The sequence below is a fragment of the Panthera pardus genome, unplaced genomic scaffold (assembly GCF_024362965.1).
Source record: "Panthera pardus isolate Hobbes unplaced genomic scaffold, ASM2436296v1 HiC_scaffold_22, whole genome shotgun sequence".
Lineage (NCBI taxonomy): Eukaryota > Metazoa > Chordata > Mammalia > Carnivora > Felidae > Panthera > Panthera pardus.
Window position 1 is genome coordinate 990,369 of NW_026526788.1, and position 20,496 is coordinate 1,010,864.

At 48.4% G+C, this 20,496-nt stretch overlaps 1 protein-coding gene across 3 annotated transcripts in view; it reads left to right on the forward strand.

Annotated features, from left to right (window-relative positions):
• The window catches only part of URB2 (URB2 ribosome biogenesis homolog), a 28,423-nt gene extending 19,747 nt beyond the window's left edge, over positions 1-8,676 (forward strand). For 2 of the 3 annotated variants that reach the window (XM_019419063.2, XM_053910185.1), the window contains 3 exons: positions 668-755; positions 4,092-4,231; positions 8,209-8,676. In XM_019419063.2, the coding sequence (XP_019274608.2) occupies positions 668-755; positions 4,092-4,231; positions 8,209-8,406 (426 nt within the window). In that variant the 3' untranslated portion in view covers positions 8,407-8,676. Of the gene's footprint in view, positions 1-667; positions 756-4,091; positions 4,232-8,208 lie in introns of those variants that run through there. The other variant, XM_019419065.2, reaches the window with a different exon arrangement.
• The last annotated feature ends 11,820 nt before the right edge of the window (positions 8,677-20,496 follow it).

Genomic DNA, 20,496 nt, shown 5'->3' on the forward strand with positions numbered 1-20,496 from the left:
CATCCTACTTCGGCTCAGGTCATGATCTCACGGTTCATGAGTGCGAGTCCTGCTTTGGGTGAGCTCGAGTCCTGCTTTGGGCTCTGCACTCTCTCCCCCTCCCTCCCTCTCTCCCTCCCTCCCTCCCTCTCTCTCTCCCTCTCTCTCTCCCTCCCTCCCTCTCTCCCTCCCTCCCTCTCTCTCTCCCTCCCTCTCTCCCTCCCTCCCTCTCTCTCTCCCTCCCTCCCTCTCTCTCTCCCTCCCTCCCTCTCTCTCTCCCTCCCTCTCTCTCTCCCTGCCTCTCTCTCTCCCTGCCTCTCTCTCTCCCTGCCTCTCTCTCTCTCCCTGCCTCTCTCTCTCTCCCTGCCTCTCTCTCTCTCCCTGCCTCTCTCTCTCTCCCTGCCTCTCTCTCTCTCCCTGCCTCTCTCTCTCCCTGCCTCTCTCTCTCTCTGCCTCTCTCTCTCTCCCTGCCTCTCTCTCTCTCCCTGCCTCTCTCTCTCTCCCTGCCTCTCTCTCTCCCTGCCTCTCTCTCTCCCTCTCTCTGTCCCTTCTTCCTGTCCCCTCACTCAGTTGTGTGCTCTGTCTCAAGAAACAAACAAAAAAGGAAATAAATATGAGCACCTTTAAAGTAGAACTTGAAATAAACAGTTACTTACATGTGTTTATATTCTTTTGTCTATTATTCCAGGTAATGCTGAAAGCCATCCCTTCTTTCTTGAACTGTTTTAATAGATTGGTGTTTTCAGTTATGCACGAAGGGAGGCAGAAAGACAAAGGTAAATGTCAAAGTAACAGTATCAGATACATGATTTCAAATGTGTTTATCTTGTGGTGTCTCTGGTTTCCTATGTTATTGAAAGTAAAACCACCAGGTTGAGTTAAAACTTTTTTTTAAATGTCTTATTTTTGAGAGAGACAGAGTGTGAGTGGGGGAGGGGCAGAGAGAGAGGGAGACACAGAATCCAAAGCTGGCTCCAGGCTCTGAACTGTCGGCACAGAGCCCAATGCGGGGCTTGAACTCACGAACCATGAGGTCATGACCTGAGCCAAAGTCGGACACTTAACTGTTGACTGAGCTCTCCAGGTGCCCCTCACCCAGTTGAGTTTAAATAAGAAACATTCAGATCAGCAGATGAATACCTCAAATAGTGTTTTAAAATTTCAAGCTGTCACATTTATTTATTTATTTATTTATTTATTTATTTATTTATTTATTGCTTGCTTGCTTGCTTGCTTGCTTGCTGTGTCCAAAGCAGTGAGTGCATTTGTGATTTAACTGAAATAGTTCTTTTTCTGGGAAAAAGAAAAGCATCTAGATTCAAGAAGTGTTTGCGGCCAGGGGGATGTAAAGTGAGTACAATCCCATTCTTGCCCTGGAGGAGTCCCCGGTTTGATGGGGAAGCTGAAAAAGAACAGGCATTTACAGAGCTGCTCCATTTTATTAGAGGGATGAGGTCGGGCAGGTCACCGTTTCAGCTTGTTGTGGCAGGGCTGTGTTTGTTCGCCGCTGAAGCGAACTGCCACACGGTGACAGCACAAATGACGTGTACAGCTTGTCGTCAGCCTTGAAGGTTGTTGCTTCTTGCTAACTTTCTAATTGGGGGAGATTCTCATTATTTAAAAATTTGCATATAAATTGAGGCAGCCTGTATTGCGCTATTTCAAATTTGCATAGTGTGGAACAGCCTCCTCGCGTTCGAGGTGCTGCTAAGCACAAGGAGTGGGTACCTGGTGGAATGCTCTGGAACCACAGAAGAGGGCTCTCTAACTCAGGGTGTCAGGGAAGACCCTGGGGCCGCAGTTGTAGACGGACTAGGAACAAATGAATGGTACTCAGCTCCTCCCCCTCCAGTGTGAGTCACTTGAATGGGTTCGTGGGTTCAGACTTGTAGATTTCAGTAACTGTTGAGAAGAGAGAAGAGGTCTGCGGGCATGTAATTCCTGAGGTTATTCTGCATGGTTTTGAGATAAGTCGGTGGCATAACGAGGTGTTGTGCTTTCTCCCAGCCTGGTGCGGAGCCACGTAATGTTGGTGTCAGTGTGATACTGTGAGAGTGTTTAGGGGCAGGATTGGGAAACGGGTGCCGTCTCCCGTGCTAGCCTTGGTCCGTTGGTGGTGGCTAACTGCGGCTCTGTGTCAGGGCCCCCGAAGTCATGATTGAGCACAGCAGGAAGAACCCCTGTTTTAGTAGTGACATCCGCCTGCACAGGAGATGGGAAATGGCAGTGTCGGGAAGGCCCTATTCCACCCCTGGCTGAGCACTGGGGGAGCAGAGCCCTGGGCACACACTGCCTCGGGTGTGCCCTGCGTGTGGTTGAAAATGTGTCCTTTGTCCTATGTTCTGAGGGGCGTGGGACATGGTCATGAGCGTGGCTCTGCCATGTCTGTGCTGGTGCGGCTCAGTGACCTCCCATCTCCCAAGACCCGGTTCTCTGATGTGCTCACAGATTAGCCAAGTAGAATTTTAACTACGTACTCTGTTCTTGTTGGCATCCAATGCACTCTTTGCGATAACCACGCGTGAAATCTGTGGCTGAAATGATTCACGCCAGGTATTCACGTGAACTGGATGTGTACTGAGCCATGGGAAAACAGGGAAGAAACGGTACGTAGTAGATATTCAAGTGCTTCATTAAAGTACGTTTGTGTTGAAGTGTCCAGTGAATGTTAGAAATTTACATAACTTGGGGGTACCTGTGTGGTTCAGTCGGTTAAGGGTCCAACTCTTGATTTCGGCTCAGGTCATGATCTCACAGCCATGGGATCAAGCCCCGCATTGGGCTCTGTGCTGACAGCGTGGAGCCTGCTTGAGATTCTCCCTCTCTGCCCCTCCCTCCCCCACTATGCGTGTATGCGTGCAGTCCCTCATGCACTCTCTCTCCCTCTCTCTCTCTCTCTCTCTCTCTCTCAAACTTGAAGAAATTTACGTAATTTCATAAAGTTACATTGTATCTAGAAAAAACTCAAGATGTTTTGTACATATAAACAAGGTTTTAAAAAAGGCATTGTGCATTCTAAAACTCAAGTTTATTGAGTCGTAAAATAAGTGTAACAAGCTGCATCTGTTTAAAGTATACAAATGAATGAGGTTTTGTTTTGAGAGAGAGAGAGAGTGCACACAAGTGGAGCAGGGGTAGAGAGAGGGAGAGAGAGCATCCCAAGTGGGCTTGACATGGGGCTCGATCCCACAAACTGTGAGATCATGACCTGAGCCAAAATCCAGAGTCAGACACGAACCGACCAAGCCACCCAGGTGTCCTGAATGAGTTTTGATAGGTAAACACAATCAAAATACAGAGTATTTGCATCGTCCCCAGAACAGTCCTCTTGTAGACTATTCCTGCTCTGGCCTCTGCCCCTACCAACCACTGATCTGTTTGTCGCTGTAGATTTGTTCGTGGCTTCTAGAGTTTTATAAAAATGGGTATATTTCTTGTTGAATGGAAGTTGGGGAAGGCATTCTGGCATGTGTTGGGGTTCCCCACCTGGCTCTATTGTGAAGGCCTGGGGGAGCGGGTGTGACCAGGGCCTTGGGGACATGGTAGGTTGTTAGAACGCTTGAGAGTAGTTTGTTAAGGCCTGGGGGTCCTGGCACCATAGGGTGGAAAGAACTAGGAAATCGAAAGTAAATCAGGGATGATGGGAAGATCTCTAGTAATGATAGCTGAGTCTTATATCTATCTGCCTACACAATTTCTGAAACATAAGCAGGCAAAGGCATAATTAATGAAGCCATCTGATCTTTAAAATCGTATGATGTCAAAACAGTGTTTTTTAAAGATAATTTTTCAATTTATACTTTACTTATAGACCCCCATCTCCTTTTTAAATACAATAGCAGTCAGATTTCATTCAAAAAATCTTGATTGTTCTAGGCTTCTTAAAAAACAAACCCACATACTCTTGACTATGTTATGTGTTCTTTCCTTCATAATATAAATATTTGGATATATTGTCTCCCTCATTCTGTCTGCAAAATAAGCCAATTAAAGAGTCTTGGAAAAAAGGGAAGACTTGAATAATTTTCAGCTGTGTTAAATGTTTAACATTAGAAGGGTCAAAACGCCTGTGTTTTAGACTAATCCTGTTTGGAAACACTTTCCTTCCACAGGAAGCACAGATGGCCTGTCGGTGGTCCTAGAGTGTGCCCGCCTGGTGGCAAGGATGTACAGCCACATCGCGTCGCGGGCCGAAGAGTTCACGGTGTTCTCCCCCTTTATGGTGGCCCAGTATGTCATGGAGGTGCAGAAGGTAAACCGAGCTCACTCTTACCCGGTGCTTTCATTTGTAGTCCTTTGTAGAAGGGCTCCTCAACCACAGTGGCAAGCGACGTTTTGGCCTGACGGTCCCAAACCATTCCTGCCTGTGTTCCGGGCGCAGCAGCACCCCTGCAGGGTGCCCGGGACCACCGAGTGAGGTGATAGTCAGAGGGCTGGCGGTGTCTGGTACACAGAAGGCGCCCAGGGACCGTCAGATCTCCCCTCTCGCTTCGACACAAGCCGCGGGGCCTGTTTTGGTTAGTCTGTGGAGTAAGCAAGGTGAAATGCCTCCCAGGTTTAAGAACAGGAGCTCGCATAGGGTCAGGCTTAATGGTGATCAGGAAGAGGGGTCTCGGGACCCCCAACAGTAGGAGTTCTCTTGGAGTGCATCGTGCATGTGAATCAGCTGCTCTCGGACACTCAGGGTAGAGACAGCGGCAGATGCATTCAACTACGTCAAACAGAAATACTTTTGTCTTATTTCATCTGACTTTTTGACTCAGTATTGTGGATGGTTCATTCATTGTTCAGCAGTGATCTCACTTTGGAACGTCAGTGTGTTATTTTCAAAATTCCACGAGGCCCTGTGTGACCCACGTGGTAAAGTTCACTACAGGACTTCGTATCTAACTGTATTTAAATGGAACGTCAGAGGCTTGAAGTCCAGTGTGTTTGTGTGTATATCTGTCTACTTTTGCAGGTGTAAATGTACATCTGTATTGTTTGTATTGCTTTCTATAGAATAGCCCCCCTTTGTAAATCTTGTAAGAGTAACATTAAAACCATTGGTAAACTTGTCACGTTAGAGATTTCTCGAGGGAGATGGGGTTGAATGAGCTTTCTCAGAAAATCTGGTGTTGTATCCGTTTTCATCTCGACCCCTTTCCAGGGCGAGTCTAATTATAAAAATAATTTTCAAACACACTAGCCTTACTCTCGGTGAGTGGAGATGCTTGTCATGTGGGTGGGCACTTGGGTTGGAGATGGGGTGTGGGTGGGGCGGACCCCCTGCAGGGTGCAGCCCGGCCCCGTGGGTGTGCATAGGGTCCCCCCCAGGCAGGGAAGGAGCGGTGACAACCTGGGAAGACCCCTTCAAGTCAGCCTTTGAGTGAGAGATGGGCTTCGGGTTTGGTTTCCTTGGAATTACTTAGCATTTTTATAGAATCTTCATATTTCCCAAATACCCAAGTCATTAATATGTAAGCTTTTGCAGAAAGAAAAGCTGGCATTATTTTCTGTTTCAGTGAAGAATAAAATGAGAGCTAGTAATATCGTGTAACTAAGGGCCAAGAAGGGAGGTGATAATTTGAACCCTTAAGTCACTAATTATTATTCTGAGATTTACTTTATGAGAAGTCTCTGATTTCCTGGCCTCATTACTCATGTCTAATTTATGCTCATCAGTTATTTTTTTATTTTTAATCTGGAAAGCCCAAGGCCTTGGGAATTCTCTAAGGCTGTAGCATCCTAGAATTCATTGGCAAGAGTCTACGTCTTATCTTTCATTTAGTTTTTAATTCAAGTAATGAAGAAAATATTCCATATGTATCAGAGGCTTCTACTGAGCACTGTAAATCTTTTCCAGACCAGAAAGACATCGGTAAGCTTAATTAAATGCTAGATAGCAGGTACAGCTAAATGAGGAGAGGGTATGGGTGAAGACCTGACAGTGGTTAGGGCAGGTGACCTGGTGAGAGCGTGTCCTGAGCGGTTCCTACAGATCTTGTACCCTCCGTGCAGTAATGTGTCACAGTGGGGATGTGCCAGGGAAATCACAGCCACTTTTCTCTTTTATCCATAGATCAAATTTACAGCTGTCTATTTTGATAGCCTAGAGTAAATAGCTTGTACTGCCCATCCTGCATAAGGTCCTTTTATGCGATTTAGAGACCCGTGCATTCATAGGTCCGTGATCCTGGTGGAGTAGAAACTGACTTTTCCCCCCTTGTTTTATAAATAAGCTGTTTGAAACACAAAGACGCGAGGTGGTTGTGTCGGCTGGATGCTGCTGGCCTTCCAGTGACCCAGCAGAGCTGTGTGCCCCGTGCTGTCCTTTGACTATTGAGTCCCCATGCGAGGAGGCGGTGGAACTCACAGGACCTGGCCTCTGCCTGCCTGAGTTCAGGTCTCAGTTCTGCCACTGGGACAGTTATTTCACTTTCTTTGCCTTTGGAGATAGAATTATTTGTTTAGTGAGTGATGAGTAGATGAATAAATGAGCGGTGAACTTACAGGGGTCCACACCCAGCTGGTACGATTCAGGACTTGTTTTTTGTTTGTTTCGTTTTGTTTTTTCCTTCATTCCCTAATACCTTCCAGTAAAATCACAGCTCCACCTTCAGTCCTTGAGTGGTTTTTTGTTTTTTTTTAATGTTTATTTAGTCTTGAGAGTGCAAGCAGGGGAGGGGCAGAGAGAAGGAGACACGGAATCCAAAGCAGGCTCCAGGCTCCGAGCTGTCAGTACAGAGCCTGATGTGGGGCTCAAACCCAGGAACCATGAGATCATGACCTGAGCTGAAGTTGGGCACTTAAGCGACTGAGCCACCCAGGTGCCCCGGTCCTTGAATGTTCTTATCATCTGTAAACAGTAAGACTTAAGACGATCATCTGTCAGAAAGTTTTTGAGCTATCGTGTGAAAATGACCGTAACTTTTGTCACCATCTTAGTGACAGAAACAAATTGCATCTTTAAATTTTTTTTTATTAAATTTTTTTTTAATGTTTATTCATTTTTGAGAGAGAGAGAGCGAGTGGGGGAAGGACAGAGAGAGAAGGAGCATCTGAAGCAGGCTCCAGGCTCTGAGCTGTCAGCACAGAGACTGATGCGGGGCTTGAACCCACAGATCATGAGACTGTGACCTGAGCCAAAGTCGGACACTTTTAATTGACTGAGCCCCCCGGGCCCCACAGATTGCGTCCCAGCGGTGGCTTTGGTGACTCAGACTTCCAGTTAATGCGGTGTGTCCTCACCAGAAGCGACGTGTTTGCAGTTTAACTCTTTTAGGCCATCAAGACATTTCTGAAGAATCTGCCAAATCCCAGACCTGTCTGCCAGAACCTTCCTGTTCGTTTTGGTTACAGCTCCTGGGGTATTCAGACTGTTGAGCACCAGGTTCAGCTGAAACCTAAGTGGGTGTGGCAGACGCGAGTAGAGCCTTGTCCCTTGGCCTGTTTGTCTAGACATTAGTCTGGACCTCTGATCTGAGGGTTTGTGTGCAACATCCGACGTAGCCAAGGTGGAGCCGACTGCCCAGCCTTCCTGCTGTGCCCCAGATTTTAGTTAACCCAGAAGTTCAGGGAAGAAAGGCCTTTCTAGGCTCAAGGACCGATCTGGCCATTCTGGGGATGTTAGAAATTTAGGTCCCATTGAGCTATTGTTGGTAGAAATAAAAAGATGCATTAGGTGTAATCATAAATCACATCTGATTTATTTGGATGTGATGTGGTCTAATTACTGACTTAGGCCTATCACTGATCTGTTTGCAGCGCTTTGGAGCCTGCCCCCTACCCCTTGCCCCCCGCACCCCAGCTGCCCTGCTGTGTGTGCCGGGGCTGGGAGTGAGAGTCAGTCACGTAGTGAACATCGCTGCCGTTATCCCATCGTTAGCGTCGCTTCCAGTGTGATTGGTCAGGTTGAAGAATGTGGCACAATGTGCTTGTGGCTCTTACAAGATTTTAAATTTAAGGATTCCAGTTTTTATGTGCCCCTGGTAGATATGTAGGTAGGCATCATTTACTGAATAGCAAAGCTACCTCTGTGATTCTGTGATGCTTTATTCCAGGTTTTTGTCAGTTGAGTTGGCTTTTATTTCCCTAAAATACAAACTTTTTTTAAGATACGAATACTTATGTGCAAAATGTTGCCCCCACGTTGGGGGCCGAAGTGGAAATTCCTGCTAGGGTAGGGCTGTCCGAGGGCTTGTTCTCTGTGTGTTTGCTCTGACGGAGGGGCGTGTCCTCCTTTTCCAGGTCACCTTGTATCCGGCGGTGAAAGATCTCCTGCAGGAGGGCATTTACCTGATCCTGGACCTCTGCATTGAGCCAGACGTCCAGTTCCTGCGGGTCTCACTGCAGCCGGGAGTGAGAGACATCTTTAAGGAGCTGTACAACGATTATGCGAAGTACCACAAGGCGAAACGTGAAGGCGAGAGAAGATATGCCGCCTGAAGCTGTGTTCCAGAGGTGCTGCCAGTGTTCCTGTGCGGTGGCTTTGGCCCTCTGCTCTGAAAGAGTTGGAGAATGAAAGACTTCAGACGTGCTAATTTGTAATGTTGAGATAATGTGGGTTTATGTAATACACACTCTACAGCCATGTTTTGCAAACTGAATATTTTTTTAACGTGTCTTTTTATGCAGTATGTATTGCTGTGGAATCCTGATAATTGACCCTGGAATAAGGCGAATTTAATAAAAAATGGTCATTGTGGATGTTCCAAATGTGGTTCTTGTCTCTGTCGTCTAGGGGGTTGATGTCTGTTCTCCCTACTGGACACTGTGTAGGTACATGGCTGTGTAATTAAGTCCCCGGTAAATATCATCGCCTTTTATGTTCTTCAGGTAACTTGGGAAGTATTCTTGAACTGTCCCTGATCTACCTTCCGTCGGAGTATACCTTCTGATGGAGCCAGGAAATGTCAGAGCTTCGAGACCCAGCGTTAGTGGAGGCCCCTGCTCCGAGTGGGAGTGGTCAGCCTGTGTCACGTGCATGGACCTCTCCAGGGCTCCCTTCTTCCGCCTGCTCTTCCTGCTTCCGCTCTCTGAAGTTTCTTCTAGAATTTTCTTTTTCTGTTCAGTCTAAGAAATACTCTTAATCGTCTTCTTAAGGTACTTAAGCAATATATTTTATTGTGGCTACCTCAGAAAAGAAAAAGAAAAAAATTTAGAACACTCCTAGTATCGGCTACACAGACAGTATGTGTCATCATGAGTACCTTATTTTCATCCCTGTGCGTCTGTCTAGATGTTCGTGTAAGTAAATATATAGTTGCCAAATTGGATCTTAAATACAATTTTGTTTTGTTTTAGTTGCCTCGCTTTTTCCCTATTGCAGTAACATCTTTGGGTCTATGAAGACATTTGACACACTTTTTCATGGCTACATAGTAGTCCATTGAGTAGATACAGTTGTTCAACTTAATAAATCTTCCCTGGTTAGACATCAGGATCTTCCTAAACTTCCTTTTACAGATGGTGCTGGCAGCTGACCCTTTCCTTCTGTCGTTACTTCCGTAAGATGATCTCCCATAGTTGTATTGTTGGTCAAAACGTCCTATCCAGGTTTTGTTTTTGTTTTTGCTTTGTTTTATTTAGTTTTTTAAAATATTTTTTTAATGTTTGTTTATTTTTGAGAGAAAGAATGAGCAGGGGAGGGGCAGAGAGAGAAGGAAGACAGAGGATCCAAAGCAGGCTCTGCACTGACAGAGAGCCCAATGCAGGGCTTGAACTCACGAACCCTAAAATCATGACCTGAGCTGAAGTCGGATGCTTAACCAACCGAGACACCCAGGTGCCCCATAAAAAAAAAAAAAAAAAAAAAAAAAAAAAAAAATCCTATTCATGGGCACCTGCGTGGCTCAATCGATTAAGTGTTCGACTTCAGCTCAGGTCATGATCTTTTGGTTCGTAGGCTCGAGCCCCGCGTTGGGCTCTGTGCTGACAGCTTGGAGCCTGAAGCCTGCTTCAGATTCTGTGTCTCCCTGTCTCTCTGCCCCTACCCCACTCATGCTCTGTCTCTCAAAAACAAATAGACATTAAAAAAAATTTTTTTTGAATCCTATTCACTTTTAAAGATTTATATAAATATTACCAAACTGCCTTCCAGAAAGTGTACTAATTTATTTTCTTACTAGTGAATCAAGTTTAATGTAATTGATTTTCTTGGTTTTATGCTTCCTTGATAGAGATACGTTATTTTCTCTTCAATTTCTTTAGCTACCAAGAGCTTATACATTTTTCATATTTACCGTTTTTATTTTTTATATAGACCATGTTTATGTAATTATGTTTCTTATGTAATATTAGCCTGTTTCTCAATTGGGATATTTGCTTTCTTTTTCTTACTATCTTTGTGGAATTTCTATTGGAATTCTCCTGAAATACAGACTTAAATTATTTGAAGGTCATCCCTAAACAAAAGGCTTCTCTTACTCTACTTTTTCTAGCACATATGATTGGAACAGACATTATAATGTGGAGTTTTTGGGCTACCTGTGAGAAACAGCTCCCTTTTCCTGCCCCAGTTTGATTTTTTGTTTCTTGCATTGGCTGACTGAGTTGGGGAGATGATTCTGCTTTGTATGCTGCATGCTTTATCCACTTCCTTCCCTCTGTCTAGACAGTGTGTGTAGAGGCTTCTAAGCTCTGGTAACCAGAAGTGGATTCAGGTGGCTTGGCATCTTTTCGCTTAATGCTCTGTATTGATGAAATTTTGTTTCCGTGCCCAATTCCCTGCAGGAACCTCTAACTCTGAGAGAGGTTGGTGACGTGATTTCTTGTTCACACCTGGAGATGATGTGTTGGCGCAAGCAGGTGACCTTTCAAGGACACAGGCTGTAAATGAAGCTGGAATTAAAACCATGTTCTTGCTTTTACCGTTTTGGTCACGTGCCCAGATAGGAGGGTCGCTGGTCTCAGAATTCCCTGACGAAGTAGTACCTATTATTTTTTTTCTGCCAGCTGTTCACAGAGGCCGGAGATGAGCAGTAATTGTTTTTCTCCTACGCTGGGAATGTTCGTGGAGTGCGGGCCAAGGTGGAGCAGTTCCTCCGGTGTCCTCACGGTGGCACTGCGGGCCGCAACTCCAGGCCGTGCGCCGCTTTGAACCAAGCCTGGAGACGCCTGTATATGAAGCGCTCACTGCCTTGCAGGAAGGGGAATGAGGAAAAGAAGGCTGAACCCTGCGGCCTTCCCGCACAGTTCCAACATGCTGCCTCGGCAGGATGCCTGTTCCTGAGAAACGCTGTCCCCCTTCCTCACCGTCATTGCTCGGGGACTGCTGTCACGTCGACACGGAGCCAGCAGTCACGTAACCGTGATCCTTCCAGGGGGTGGTCACAGGGATGGGAAGCAAAGGAAAGAAGCGCAGGGGCTGGCAGAAGGAGGCCATCCCGGAGGTGACGTTTCAGCTGACACCTGCCTGAGATGAGGGGCCAACCAGTTGAAGGGCAGGGGCCTTTAAGGAGGCCCGCTCTGAATTCTCTTGTCAGATGTTTGGGCAGAGACAAGGCCCCCGAGGGGAGGGGCAGATGTGGGGGGAGTTGGAAGGGAGAAGGCTTGATGTGGGGGGCTCTGCCTGGGAGGTGACTTCGCAGGAGCCGCCGTGGATGGTAGCACCTCAAGCGGCCCAAAAGGAGACACAGACGGCCAGCTGCCCCTTTCCCAGCCTTGACCTTGACCACTACCCAGGCCCCACAGTGGGTAGGTCTTCACAGCCTGTCTTCCTCTCCGGCTTCCCGAAATGTGGACCTTCCACATCATCTCCCCTCCTTTCTTGCCCCACCCTCCCTGCTGCTCCTTTGTGGAAACTGCCCGATGCCGTGGAAGGGTGTGAAGGCTTAAGAAGAAAAGACACGTCAAGGAGGGTGTGTGTGTACCTGGAAGGGATCTGGGGTGAGTCTTCCAAATAGTTCACAGAGGTGACTGACCTATTGCCAAGGTGCCAGGCTACAGCCCCGTCTCTCGCGTCTGATGAGCTCACATCCCTGTGCTTTGAATCTCGTAAGATCCATCGCCGAGGCAGCAGCCGAGTCAGGGTTCGAGTCGTTGTTCCCCGTTGTGTCTTCTGTCTTCTCAACACTCTTACTTTTTCTTGTTTGTTCCTCTTCCCTTTCTGAGGGGCTCAAGCTTCTCTATTCCTTTAACGGCTCTTCCTCTCCTGCTCAGCCTGTAGGTGATTATTGTCACTCTTCATGGGTGTGACGTGTGTTCCCCTGGGCCAGGGGGCCGCAGGGATGTCTTGTCCCCAGGGTTGTTGCAGACACTGTTCTGCATCACCCCTCAGCAGCATCTGTCCCCGGGCTCTCTGGCCAGCTGACCGTGGCTATGCCTGCAGCTCCCAGCCCTTTCCGCTGCACCCGGTTTCCCCTCTTGTTTCCTCCTGGCTTCCTCTGTAGCCCCAGCATCCACGCGGAACACCCTTCCGACACTCTGGCCCTCACATTTCCAGGGGCCTCCGCTTCTGCTCTCCTTCAGCATCCGTCTCCCCAAGGCTCCCCTCACTCCAAGGACCAGTGTCTCCTCCCCCTCTGTACCACCTGGTCTCAGCCTGTCTGCCCTGTTGTCCCCCCACCCAGCTTCTTCCCTGTGGCCACTGTGTCACCATGCCCGTATTCCCATTCCTGCATCTGGCGGCTCCCTCCTTTGGCTGTTGTGACTTTGTCAAGCTCCCGAGATGCCCCTGGTTATCCCACTGCTTCCTCCTTCCAAGGGGGCAAGGTCTGTGGCTAGAGAAGGTAATAGAATCCTGGTGATGATTCGCCATAAAATCTCCTCTCTCCTCAGCTGCGTCCACCTGTTTGAAGGAAAAGATTTTTTTTTTTTTTTTTAGAGGAAAGCATTTTTTTTTAATGTTTATTTCTTTTTGAGAGAGAGAGAGAGAGAGAGAGAGAGAGCATGAGTGGAGGAGAGGCAGAGACAGAGAGAGAGAGAAAATCTGAAGCAGTCTCCAGGCCTTAAGCTATTAGCATAGAGCCCGATGTGGGGCCCGAACTCGAGGACTGAGAGATCATGACCTGAGCCAAAGTCGGATGCTCAACTGACTGAGCCACCCAGACGCCCTGCGCCCCCCTCCTTTTTTTTAATCAGAGGGAGAAGCATCTGTGAGATGTTATGATTTAGTGGTGATTGGATTATTGTAATGGTTTTAGTACAAAGTTCCGGTTGATTGTGTAACATAAATGTTACAGATGAGAGAAGGAGGTTTGGAACAGGCTCTGTAACAGACACAACCGATGTGATGAGGCAGGGTTTTCATTACAAAGGGGGCCTGAGGGACGTGACTCAGCACCAGCCACACCACACGCAGTGGGACCAGGCTCACCTGGTGTGTGGGTGGGGTGAGAGACACATTCAGAAAAATAGGACCATGGAAGATCCTCCCGGGAATGCCTGGCCAGATGCCCCACTGGCGATACACCCCCAGAGGAAGAGCCCTGAGGGAAGCCACACCAATAAATGAGCAGGGATGTACCGGTGTCCTGCTGGAGGACACGGCCATGCTCACGTTTCCCAACCGTGGCCACTTTGAAGACTGGGGTGATGGGCCTTGCGTGCGTGAACGTGGATGCCCACAGCATTCCGTGCCTGGTGTTCTGTGGGCTCACTGTGCTGGTATTGTTTCTAAGTCCTCTTTGAGCTGTTTGTCACAGAGGAAATGAGCCAAACAGTCTCTTTTCCGATCTTCTAACCATATCCTTTCTGCCTCTTGGATGTCTGTCACTTTCTGTTTACAGACACAGAACATCCTTGATCTGAAAAATTTGATTATTCCTGTTATCCTCCCAAATCGCTGGCAGTCCCTTCCCTTGACTGCCAGCCAAGAACAAGGAATAGCCTACATTTGTTGTTCATACCTTGCCACCCTTGATCTTGATAATCCTCCCCATTGAAACTGCCCTCTGAAGGCCTGGGGTCAATTTTAACTACCCAGCATCATGGCTGTTGGGTTGATTTTTGACCTTGTTCGTCTCGAGGTCCCTTTGGTTTGTTGGGCCCGCCATTGGCTTCTCCTACTCTTCTGTCTCTAGGGACTTGCATATCTCCAATGCTTTCTTACCTTCACTGACTCCTTTTTCTCAGTCCCACCCTGAAATGCTGGTGTCTCCCTCACCCAGGATCCAGGATCAGACCTTGGCAATTCTCTCTCAACCTTCTCCTCCCACCCCAATCCCTTCCATTCCTCTGACGTCACCACTTGCCTCTGTGCAAGACCCTCTCAAATCGCCTAATGTCTACACTGAATCACCCTGTCTTGCTTCTTGAGTTGACTGCCTGAGAGGAGAGAGTGGATTTGTCCCTCTCCGTCTCCAGATTCTTGTCTAACTCTTCTGGCTTGAGCGGTGGTTCCCTGCATCTGTGTTGATGTACCGGCCCCTGTCTGTCCTCCTTTGTCTTCCTGCCTCCGCTCATCAATCCCATGTATTTTTCTAAATCGCTCTGTCTTGCTTAAAAACCGTCAAGGACCCTTTCTTTTCTAAAAACATCCCCTTTATCCCAGCACTGGGGGCTCTCTGTGGTCAGACTGCCGTCCCTCCGCAGCCTTCCCAGCTGTCAAGGAAGGACCTTCCCCAAAGTGGTCTCTCTGCCATCCCTCACACACATCCTGCTTGTTAAACCTGAACCTCATGTGTTCTGTCCCCTCCACCCGCAGTGTCCTCCCTGATTCATATCCTGTGTTACAATGACGCCCTTTGCTCGCAGGCCTCATGCCCGGGTTGCCCTCTCCTGATCCCTGTAGGTGAAAATAATGGCTTCTGGAGATGAAAGCTGTAGCTAGGCCACGGCCCGATGCTGCCTCCCACCATGTTTTTGTGTGCACCATTGCACCTTGCCCACTGGCTGGTGCGTTCCTTGAAGCCGGGTCCCAGTGTCCGCACTTCCCTCAAGCACAGCCCAAACCAGAGTAGGGACAGGGAAACCCTCCATTGGGCTCTGGTAGGTTCCAAACCCTACTCCAGTTGCGCTTCGAGTCTCCCTCTGCCGGGTGCACGCACAATGAGAAGTGAGAGCTCCAGAAAACTCAGGTCACGAGTGACCGGCCTGAGAATTGAACCCGGCCTTTTTATACCACAGGGGGGTTGTTTTCAACCCTACCCCCTGACCCCTGCTCTCTTTAGCAGTGAATGATTTTCCCCAAACAAAAATTGATGTAGAACATGAGTATTTTTGAACAGATGAAAATAGGGCCGCCATAGTTTGAAGCACTGGGCCACCTGGCAGAGCTCGCTCTCTTCACTCCCTTGTCCTCTGTCTCTGATCTGCCTCCCCTCCCCTCCCCTCCCTGACCACCTCCGCCCCCGTGGCCCCGAACATCCCCGGCTCTGCCTTCCCGTGTCATCCCTCCCTAGCTCGGCTGGACTAGCAGGGTCTCTCTTTCAGAGCTTTACTTGAAAGCCTCTTTCTCTGTGAAGCCTTCCCTAGAAACCCAACGCAAGTCCCAGCCTCCCTCCTTTGACCATCCTATCCGCTTTCCCTGCTTGGTGACTTCTTCCTATTATTACTACTACTGCTAATTATTATTGCTGTTGCTTTCCAATTTACGGTGTCTTTTACCTATTAAATTCATCTGGTGCCCTCTCTCCCATCAAAAGTTAAGAGCCACACGAACGGGGATGTTTGTGCCGTTCATTCGCTGTGTCTCAGCACCCAGAACAGTGCCTGGTACGTAGTAGGTGTTCAATTCATGTTTGTGACAGGGAGCGCCCTGGGAACGCCGGGCTTTCAGCAGAGCAGTTCGAAAACCCGTGCTCCACCCTCCTGCCTCCTAAATGTCAGCGAATGCGTCTCTGTAGAATATTTGAAAGAACAAGTGAAGCGGCCAATGAGGTTTTCCTTCCCCCGGGTGCAGCGTCGCGGCCTGGATCTGCAGAGGCCGCTGTTTACTGCAGGGAACCTTCCTAGCTGGGTCCTCCACGTATCGCCCGCAGCTTACATTTTAGCAAAATCTGGGGAATGCGATGCTAGCATGGTGTTCGGTTCTTGTGTTTTAGTTTCCCGGTCGTCACAATTTCCCAGATGCATCGTCCCTGATCCAGCACGTGTCAAGAGGGCCGCTTTAAGCCCCAGAGGCTGAGGTTTTTGGAACCTGTTTGCCAGCATCTCGTTTCGGCCGTCACTCAGATTTGAGAGCAGGTGGAAGACGGTTCCGCCAGATTTGATATTCTGAGGAAGCTCCTGGCAACGCGTCCTGCTGCTCGCGTGGGCGTGCGGTGCTGGAAATGCGGGGACCGGTGGCTCCCTTTGCAATGAGAGCCCCGAAGAGAGCCAGCCGGAGTGCATTGAAAGCAGCCATTCCCCTGTCCCCCGTGCCTTCCCCCGAGCGGGGGCACCGCACAGACCTAACGGCCTCCTTGCCTCTTAGGATTCTCTAGGTGGCATTTGGATGGCACTCTCGGTTCTCAGCGGGCAGCTTGTCAAAATGGTTAGCATGCGTGTCCTAAGACTGTTGCATTAGCTGTGCGTTCCACAATTGCTAATGGGTTTCCTCCAGCCCCTTAAATGCATATCCATTGCAGATGCAGGCATGTGGCCTTTCCTCCCTAGAGGAGAGGAGGGAGAACTGCAAAGGTTCCTTTCAAAGTCTCCAGAAGGGCAGACGCTTCTCCTTTCAGGATACCCAGGCTGGAGGTGACTTACAGAAATCCCCCCCGCCCAAGCCCCGGTGGCCTTTTCCTTCCTTGTGCAGGGGTGGGGCTGGGGGGGAGGGGCAAGTGAGATGATTCAGTTGGCTGCCTTCCAGGGACAGATGCCTGCAGCGATCTGGGTGAGTAGCTCTTCCTGCCCATGGGCTTCTGGACCGTGGAAGGTTTTGTTAAGAACTTCTTATCTTCCTGAAAATTTTGGACCCTTCTTGCTAAAATACAGAGGGCATTTGGGGAAAAGACTAGATAAGCTGAGACTGGGCCGCTGGTCAAGAGCTGGAGCGGTGGGGGTGAGAGACACTCTCCCACCTCGAAATCCAGGTTTTCGGGAATTTTTGACAGGTGCTTCGTTCTCCTTGGGTTTTAGCTTCCGGTGGATGTTTTGAGGCTGCTGTGTGCTAGGTTGAGCTCTCTTCATGCCCAACTTGAGTTTTCCTGGAGTCAGAGGTCCTGGATGTCCTGGTGTGTCCAAGGATAAGAAAAAGAAAATGTGCTTCTACGTGGAATGCGTAACCTTTAGCTTTCTCTTTATTTTGTTTCTTAAAGTTTGTTTATTTATTTTGAGAGAGAGAGAGAGCAGGGGAGGGCCAGAGAGAGAGAGAGAATCCCAAGCAGGCTCTGTACTGTCAGCGCAGAGCCCAACACGGGGCTCAAACCCACAAACCGTGAGATCCTGACCTGAGCTGAAATCAAGACTTGGATGCCTAACTGAATGAGCCACCCAGGTACCCTTTCTACTTTCTCTTCAAGGCCACGTTCTTTTTTGAGGAGTGGCTCTGTGGCTTTCATTTATTCTCTTGCCTGGGCTCCCCAGAAAGCAGACTGAGAGAACATGTATGGTCTTATGTCTGGACTCAGGGAGAGGGGCTGAGGGGCACTGACTGGGAAGCAGAGGAGAGAGAGAGCTAATAGGACGGCACCTGCATTGTTTGGGCATCAAGTAGGGGATGAGGAGGAGACATCCATCGAGGGAGGCAGTGGGATGGGAGGCTGGGCTGTGTCTGCAAGAATTCAAAATTCCCAGCGTTGGAAATCTACACAGAGCTCTGCGGTGGGACCGAGACGGGTCTGATCCAGAATCTCTGTCTAACCTGACAAATTTCTGGGCCGGTATATACAGTTGTTCAGTTTGCACGTTGCCCAGAATCTCCTGGCTGAGGGAGCAGGTCAGGGCTGGACTCTGACCCGACCTCTGTTTGCAGAGCCTGGTACCAGGATCCTGTGTCCACCCAGAGCAGGTACCTTATTCCCTTAGCTCCGGGGGGAGTTCTGCTCACCTGCTTTTCCAAAGTGACCAGGGGTCCACCCATGCCGCTTGACCCTGTGACCCAGCCTTGGAGTACAGCTCAGATACCCCCTCTGGAGCAGTCCCTGCTCGCGGGGCCCCCTTTCCTGTTCACCTGCCCCTGAGTTTTGTTCCCGACGCTTGGCAGCTGGTTTTGCCCTGGATTTCTCATGCTCCGATGTGAGGACTTGGCCCTGGGTTCATTCTTTTTCCTTCCAGGTGCTTCCCTCAGCTCATTCCCCGCTTCAGCCAGGCACCCCCAGCACGGCCAGGGTCAGGGCAGCCTGTGGTGTGACGGGGGACCCGCTGGCTCCGGGTCACGGTTTTCCTTTCGACAAACGGTGACATCTAGCTCATGGCACGTACGACAGTCTGTGTATTTTTATTTTTTAACTTATGAAACTACATGTGCTTTCATTTAGCAAACTTTTTTTTTTTTTTTTTTAATAACTTTTGCTATATGGCAGGGAGCCTGTCTTAATTGTGAGGCTCTGGGGAAGCGACTTAATTTCCCGAGTTCTGTTTTCTCATCTGTGCAATGGAGATAGTTATTATCTAACCCCTGGAATGGTCGTGGACCTTAAACAGGATAGTGGATTTTCAAGGGCTTCACCCAACACCGGCACGCAGAAGGGGTTCACTGGGTGTGAATGCTCTCCCCTGCCAGGCTTCCCCTCCCTTCCCCGGAGGGCAATGTGGCACAGTGGCTGCCTCCAAGGCCAGGCCCGCCCTCACGTCTGTTCCAGTGGGACAAGCCCCGGGGAGGCCACCTCCCACCTTGCCACACAGTGGTGAGTACTATGTGCTCTGGGATTATGTTATCCAAGCTGTACTTAGTACCCACAACTGTTGTGCCTCATGTTCCTTCTAGAACGTGCCTCACAGAGTTGTGGGGAGAGTTTGGTCAGGGCCTGCGCGAAGAGCAGTCGAAACAGGGTCTGGCACGTAGCAAGCGTTCAATAAATAGTCGCTTAGAGTTACATCCTCGTTATTCTGTAACCAAGGAAAGAGGAGTGCGTGGAAACCCAACCTTGCCAGTAGTATTTGAAATGGACTGGTGCTGGCCCTTTGCCTGCGGGTAGCTGGAGAAAATCATGGTAGTTACTGGAGGCATCAGACTGACCAGGGGCTTGTTCTGTAAGTGAGAAGACCCAGGAGGTCTGGTCCCGGGAGTAGGTCTGCACCCTCACTCCCATGACCTCGCCGTCAGGATCCCGAATCGAGATTATAGTTTCTCTGAGTTCACATCCCGCTGCTTCTGGGTCTTTAGGAGAAAGACTGAGCTTGGAAAGACCTAGGAAAAAGGACTTTCCTGAACTAGAATTCCTTCTTTTGAATGCTGAGGACACAGTATGCCTTTGTGATTCAGAACTGGGATTCCAAGTCACTTGATTCAGTCGTGGCATTTCCATTCGACGCTCTGTGTGACGTAGTGCAAATCACCTAACTTCTCTGTTCCTTGTTTTCTCTGTCAGGAAAAGTGGATAAGAGCACCTACCTCAATTGGTTGGTTCAGGGATTAAATGTGATAATGTGTGAAAGACTTTTAGCACTTGTTTGTACAGAACCTGGAAAAAAATAGGCTCTATTATTTACTCAAAAATGTTGCCCTCAGCTTTTCGCGTAAAGAATTTCAAAATTATAGAAAGATTGGAAATATAGCACAATAGATACCCATATACCCTGTACCTAGATTTTTAAAAATTGTAAACATTTGACATGACTGCTTTATCTCTTTTTAAACATACCGACTTGTCTATAGCTGTGCATACACCTACATAAAATTTTTGCTAAGACGGCGTGAAAGTAAGTTGCCGACCTCATGATGTTCCATTCCTGAAAACATCTAACGTCCAGTGTATATTCAAATTTTCCAGTCATCCCAAGAAGAATATTTGTATGAAACCAAAGTATCAGCTCAGGGATTACTTAGTACAAAGAAGGAGGAAGGTATCTCTATCATAGAGCGATCCGGCCACGTTAACAAAAAGCATAGTATCATTAGCGATGGTCTGCTTACATACCATCACGCAAGAGATACTGCCACCAGAATTTTCACCTGTAATCAGGCTTCTAGACCTCCTCTCCAATATGGTAGCCATCAGCTAGCCGTGTGTGCTCCTGAGCACTCGAGCTGTGACCAGTACCCCCTGAGATGTGTTCTACGCATAAAATATGTTCCACGTTTAGAAGACTTATTATGAAGAAAGAATGTAAAATATTTCATGAGTAACTTTTTTTTTTAAATTTTTTTTAACGTTTATTTATTTTTGAGACAGAGAGAGACAGAGCATGAACGGGGGAGGGTCAGAGAGAGAGGGAGACACAGAATCCGAAGCAGGCTCCAGGCTCTGAGCCGTCAGCACAGAGCCCGACGCGGGGCTCGAGCTCACATACCGCGAGATCGTGACCTGAGCCGAAGTCGGACGCTTAACCGACTGAGCCACCCAGGCGCCCCATCATGAGTAACTTTTAAAATACTGATCAAGTGTTGAAATGATAAGATTTTAGATACAGTGAGTAAAATAATATAAAAATTAACTTCACCTGTTTTAAAGTTTTTAAACTATGGCTACTAAAATTTTTTAATTACATACATGGCGTGCATCATGTTTC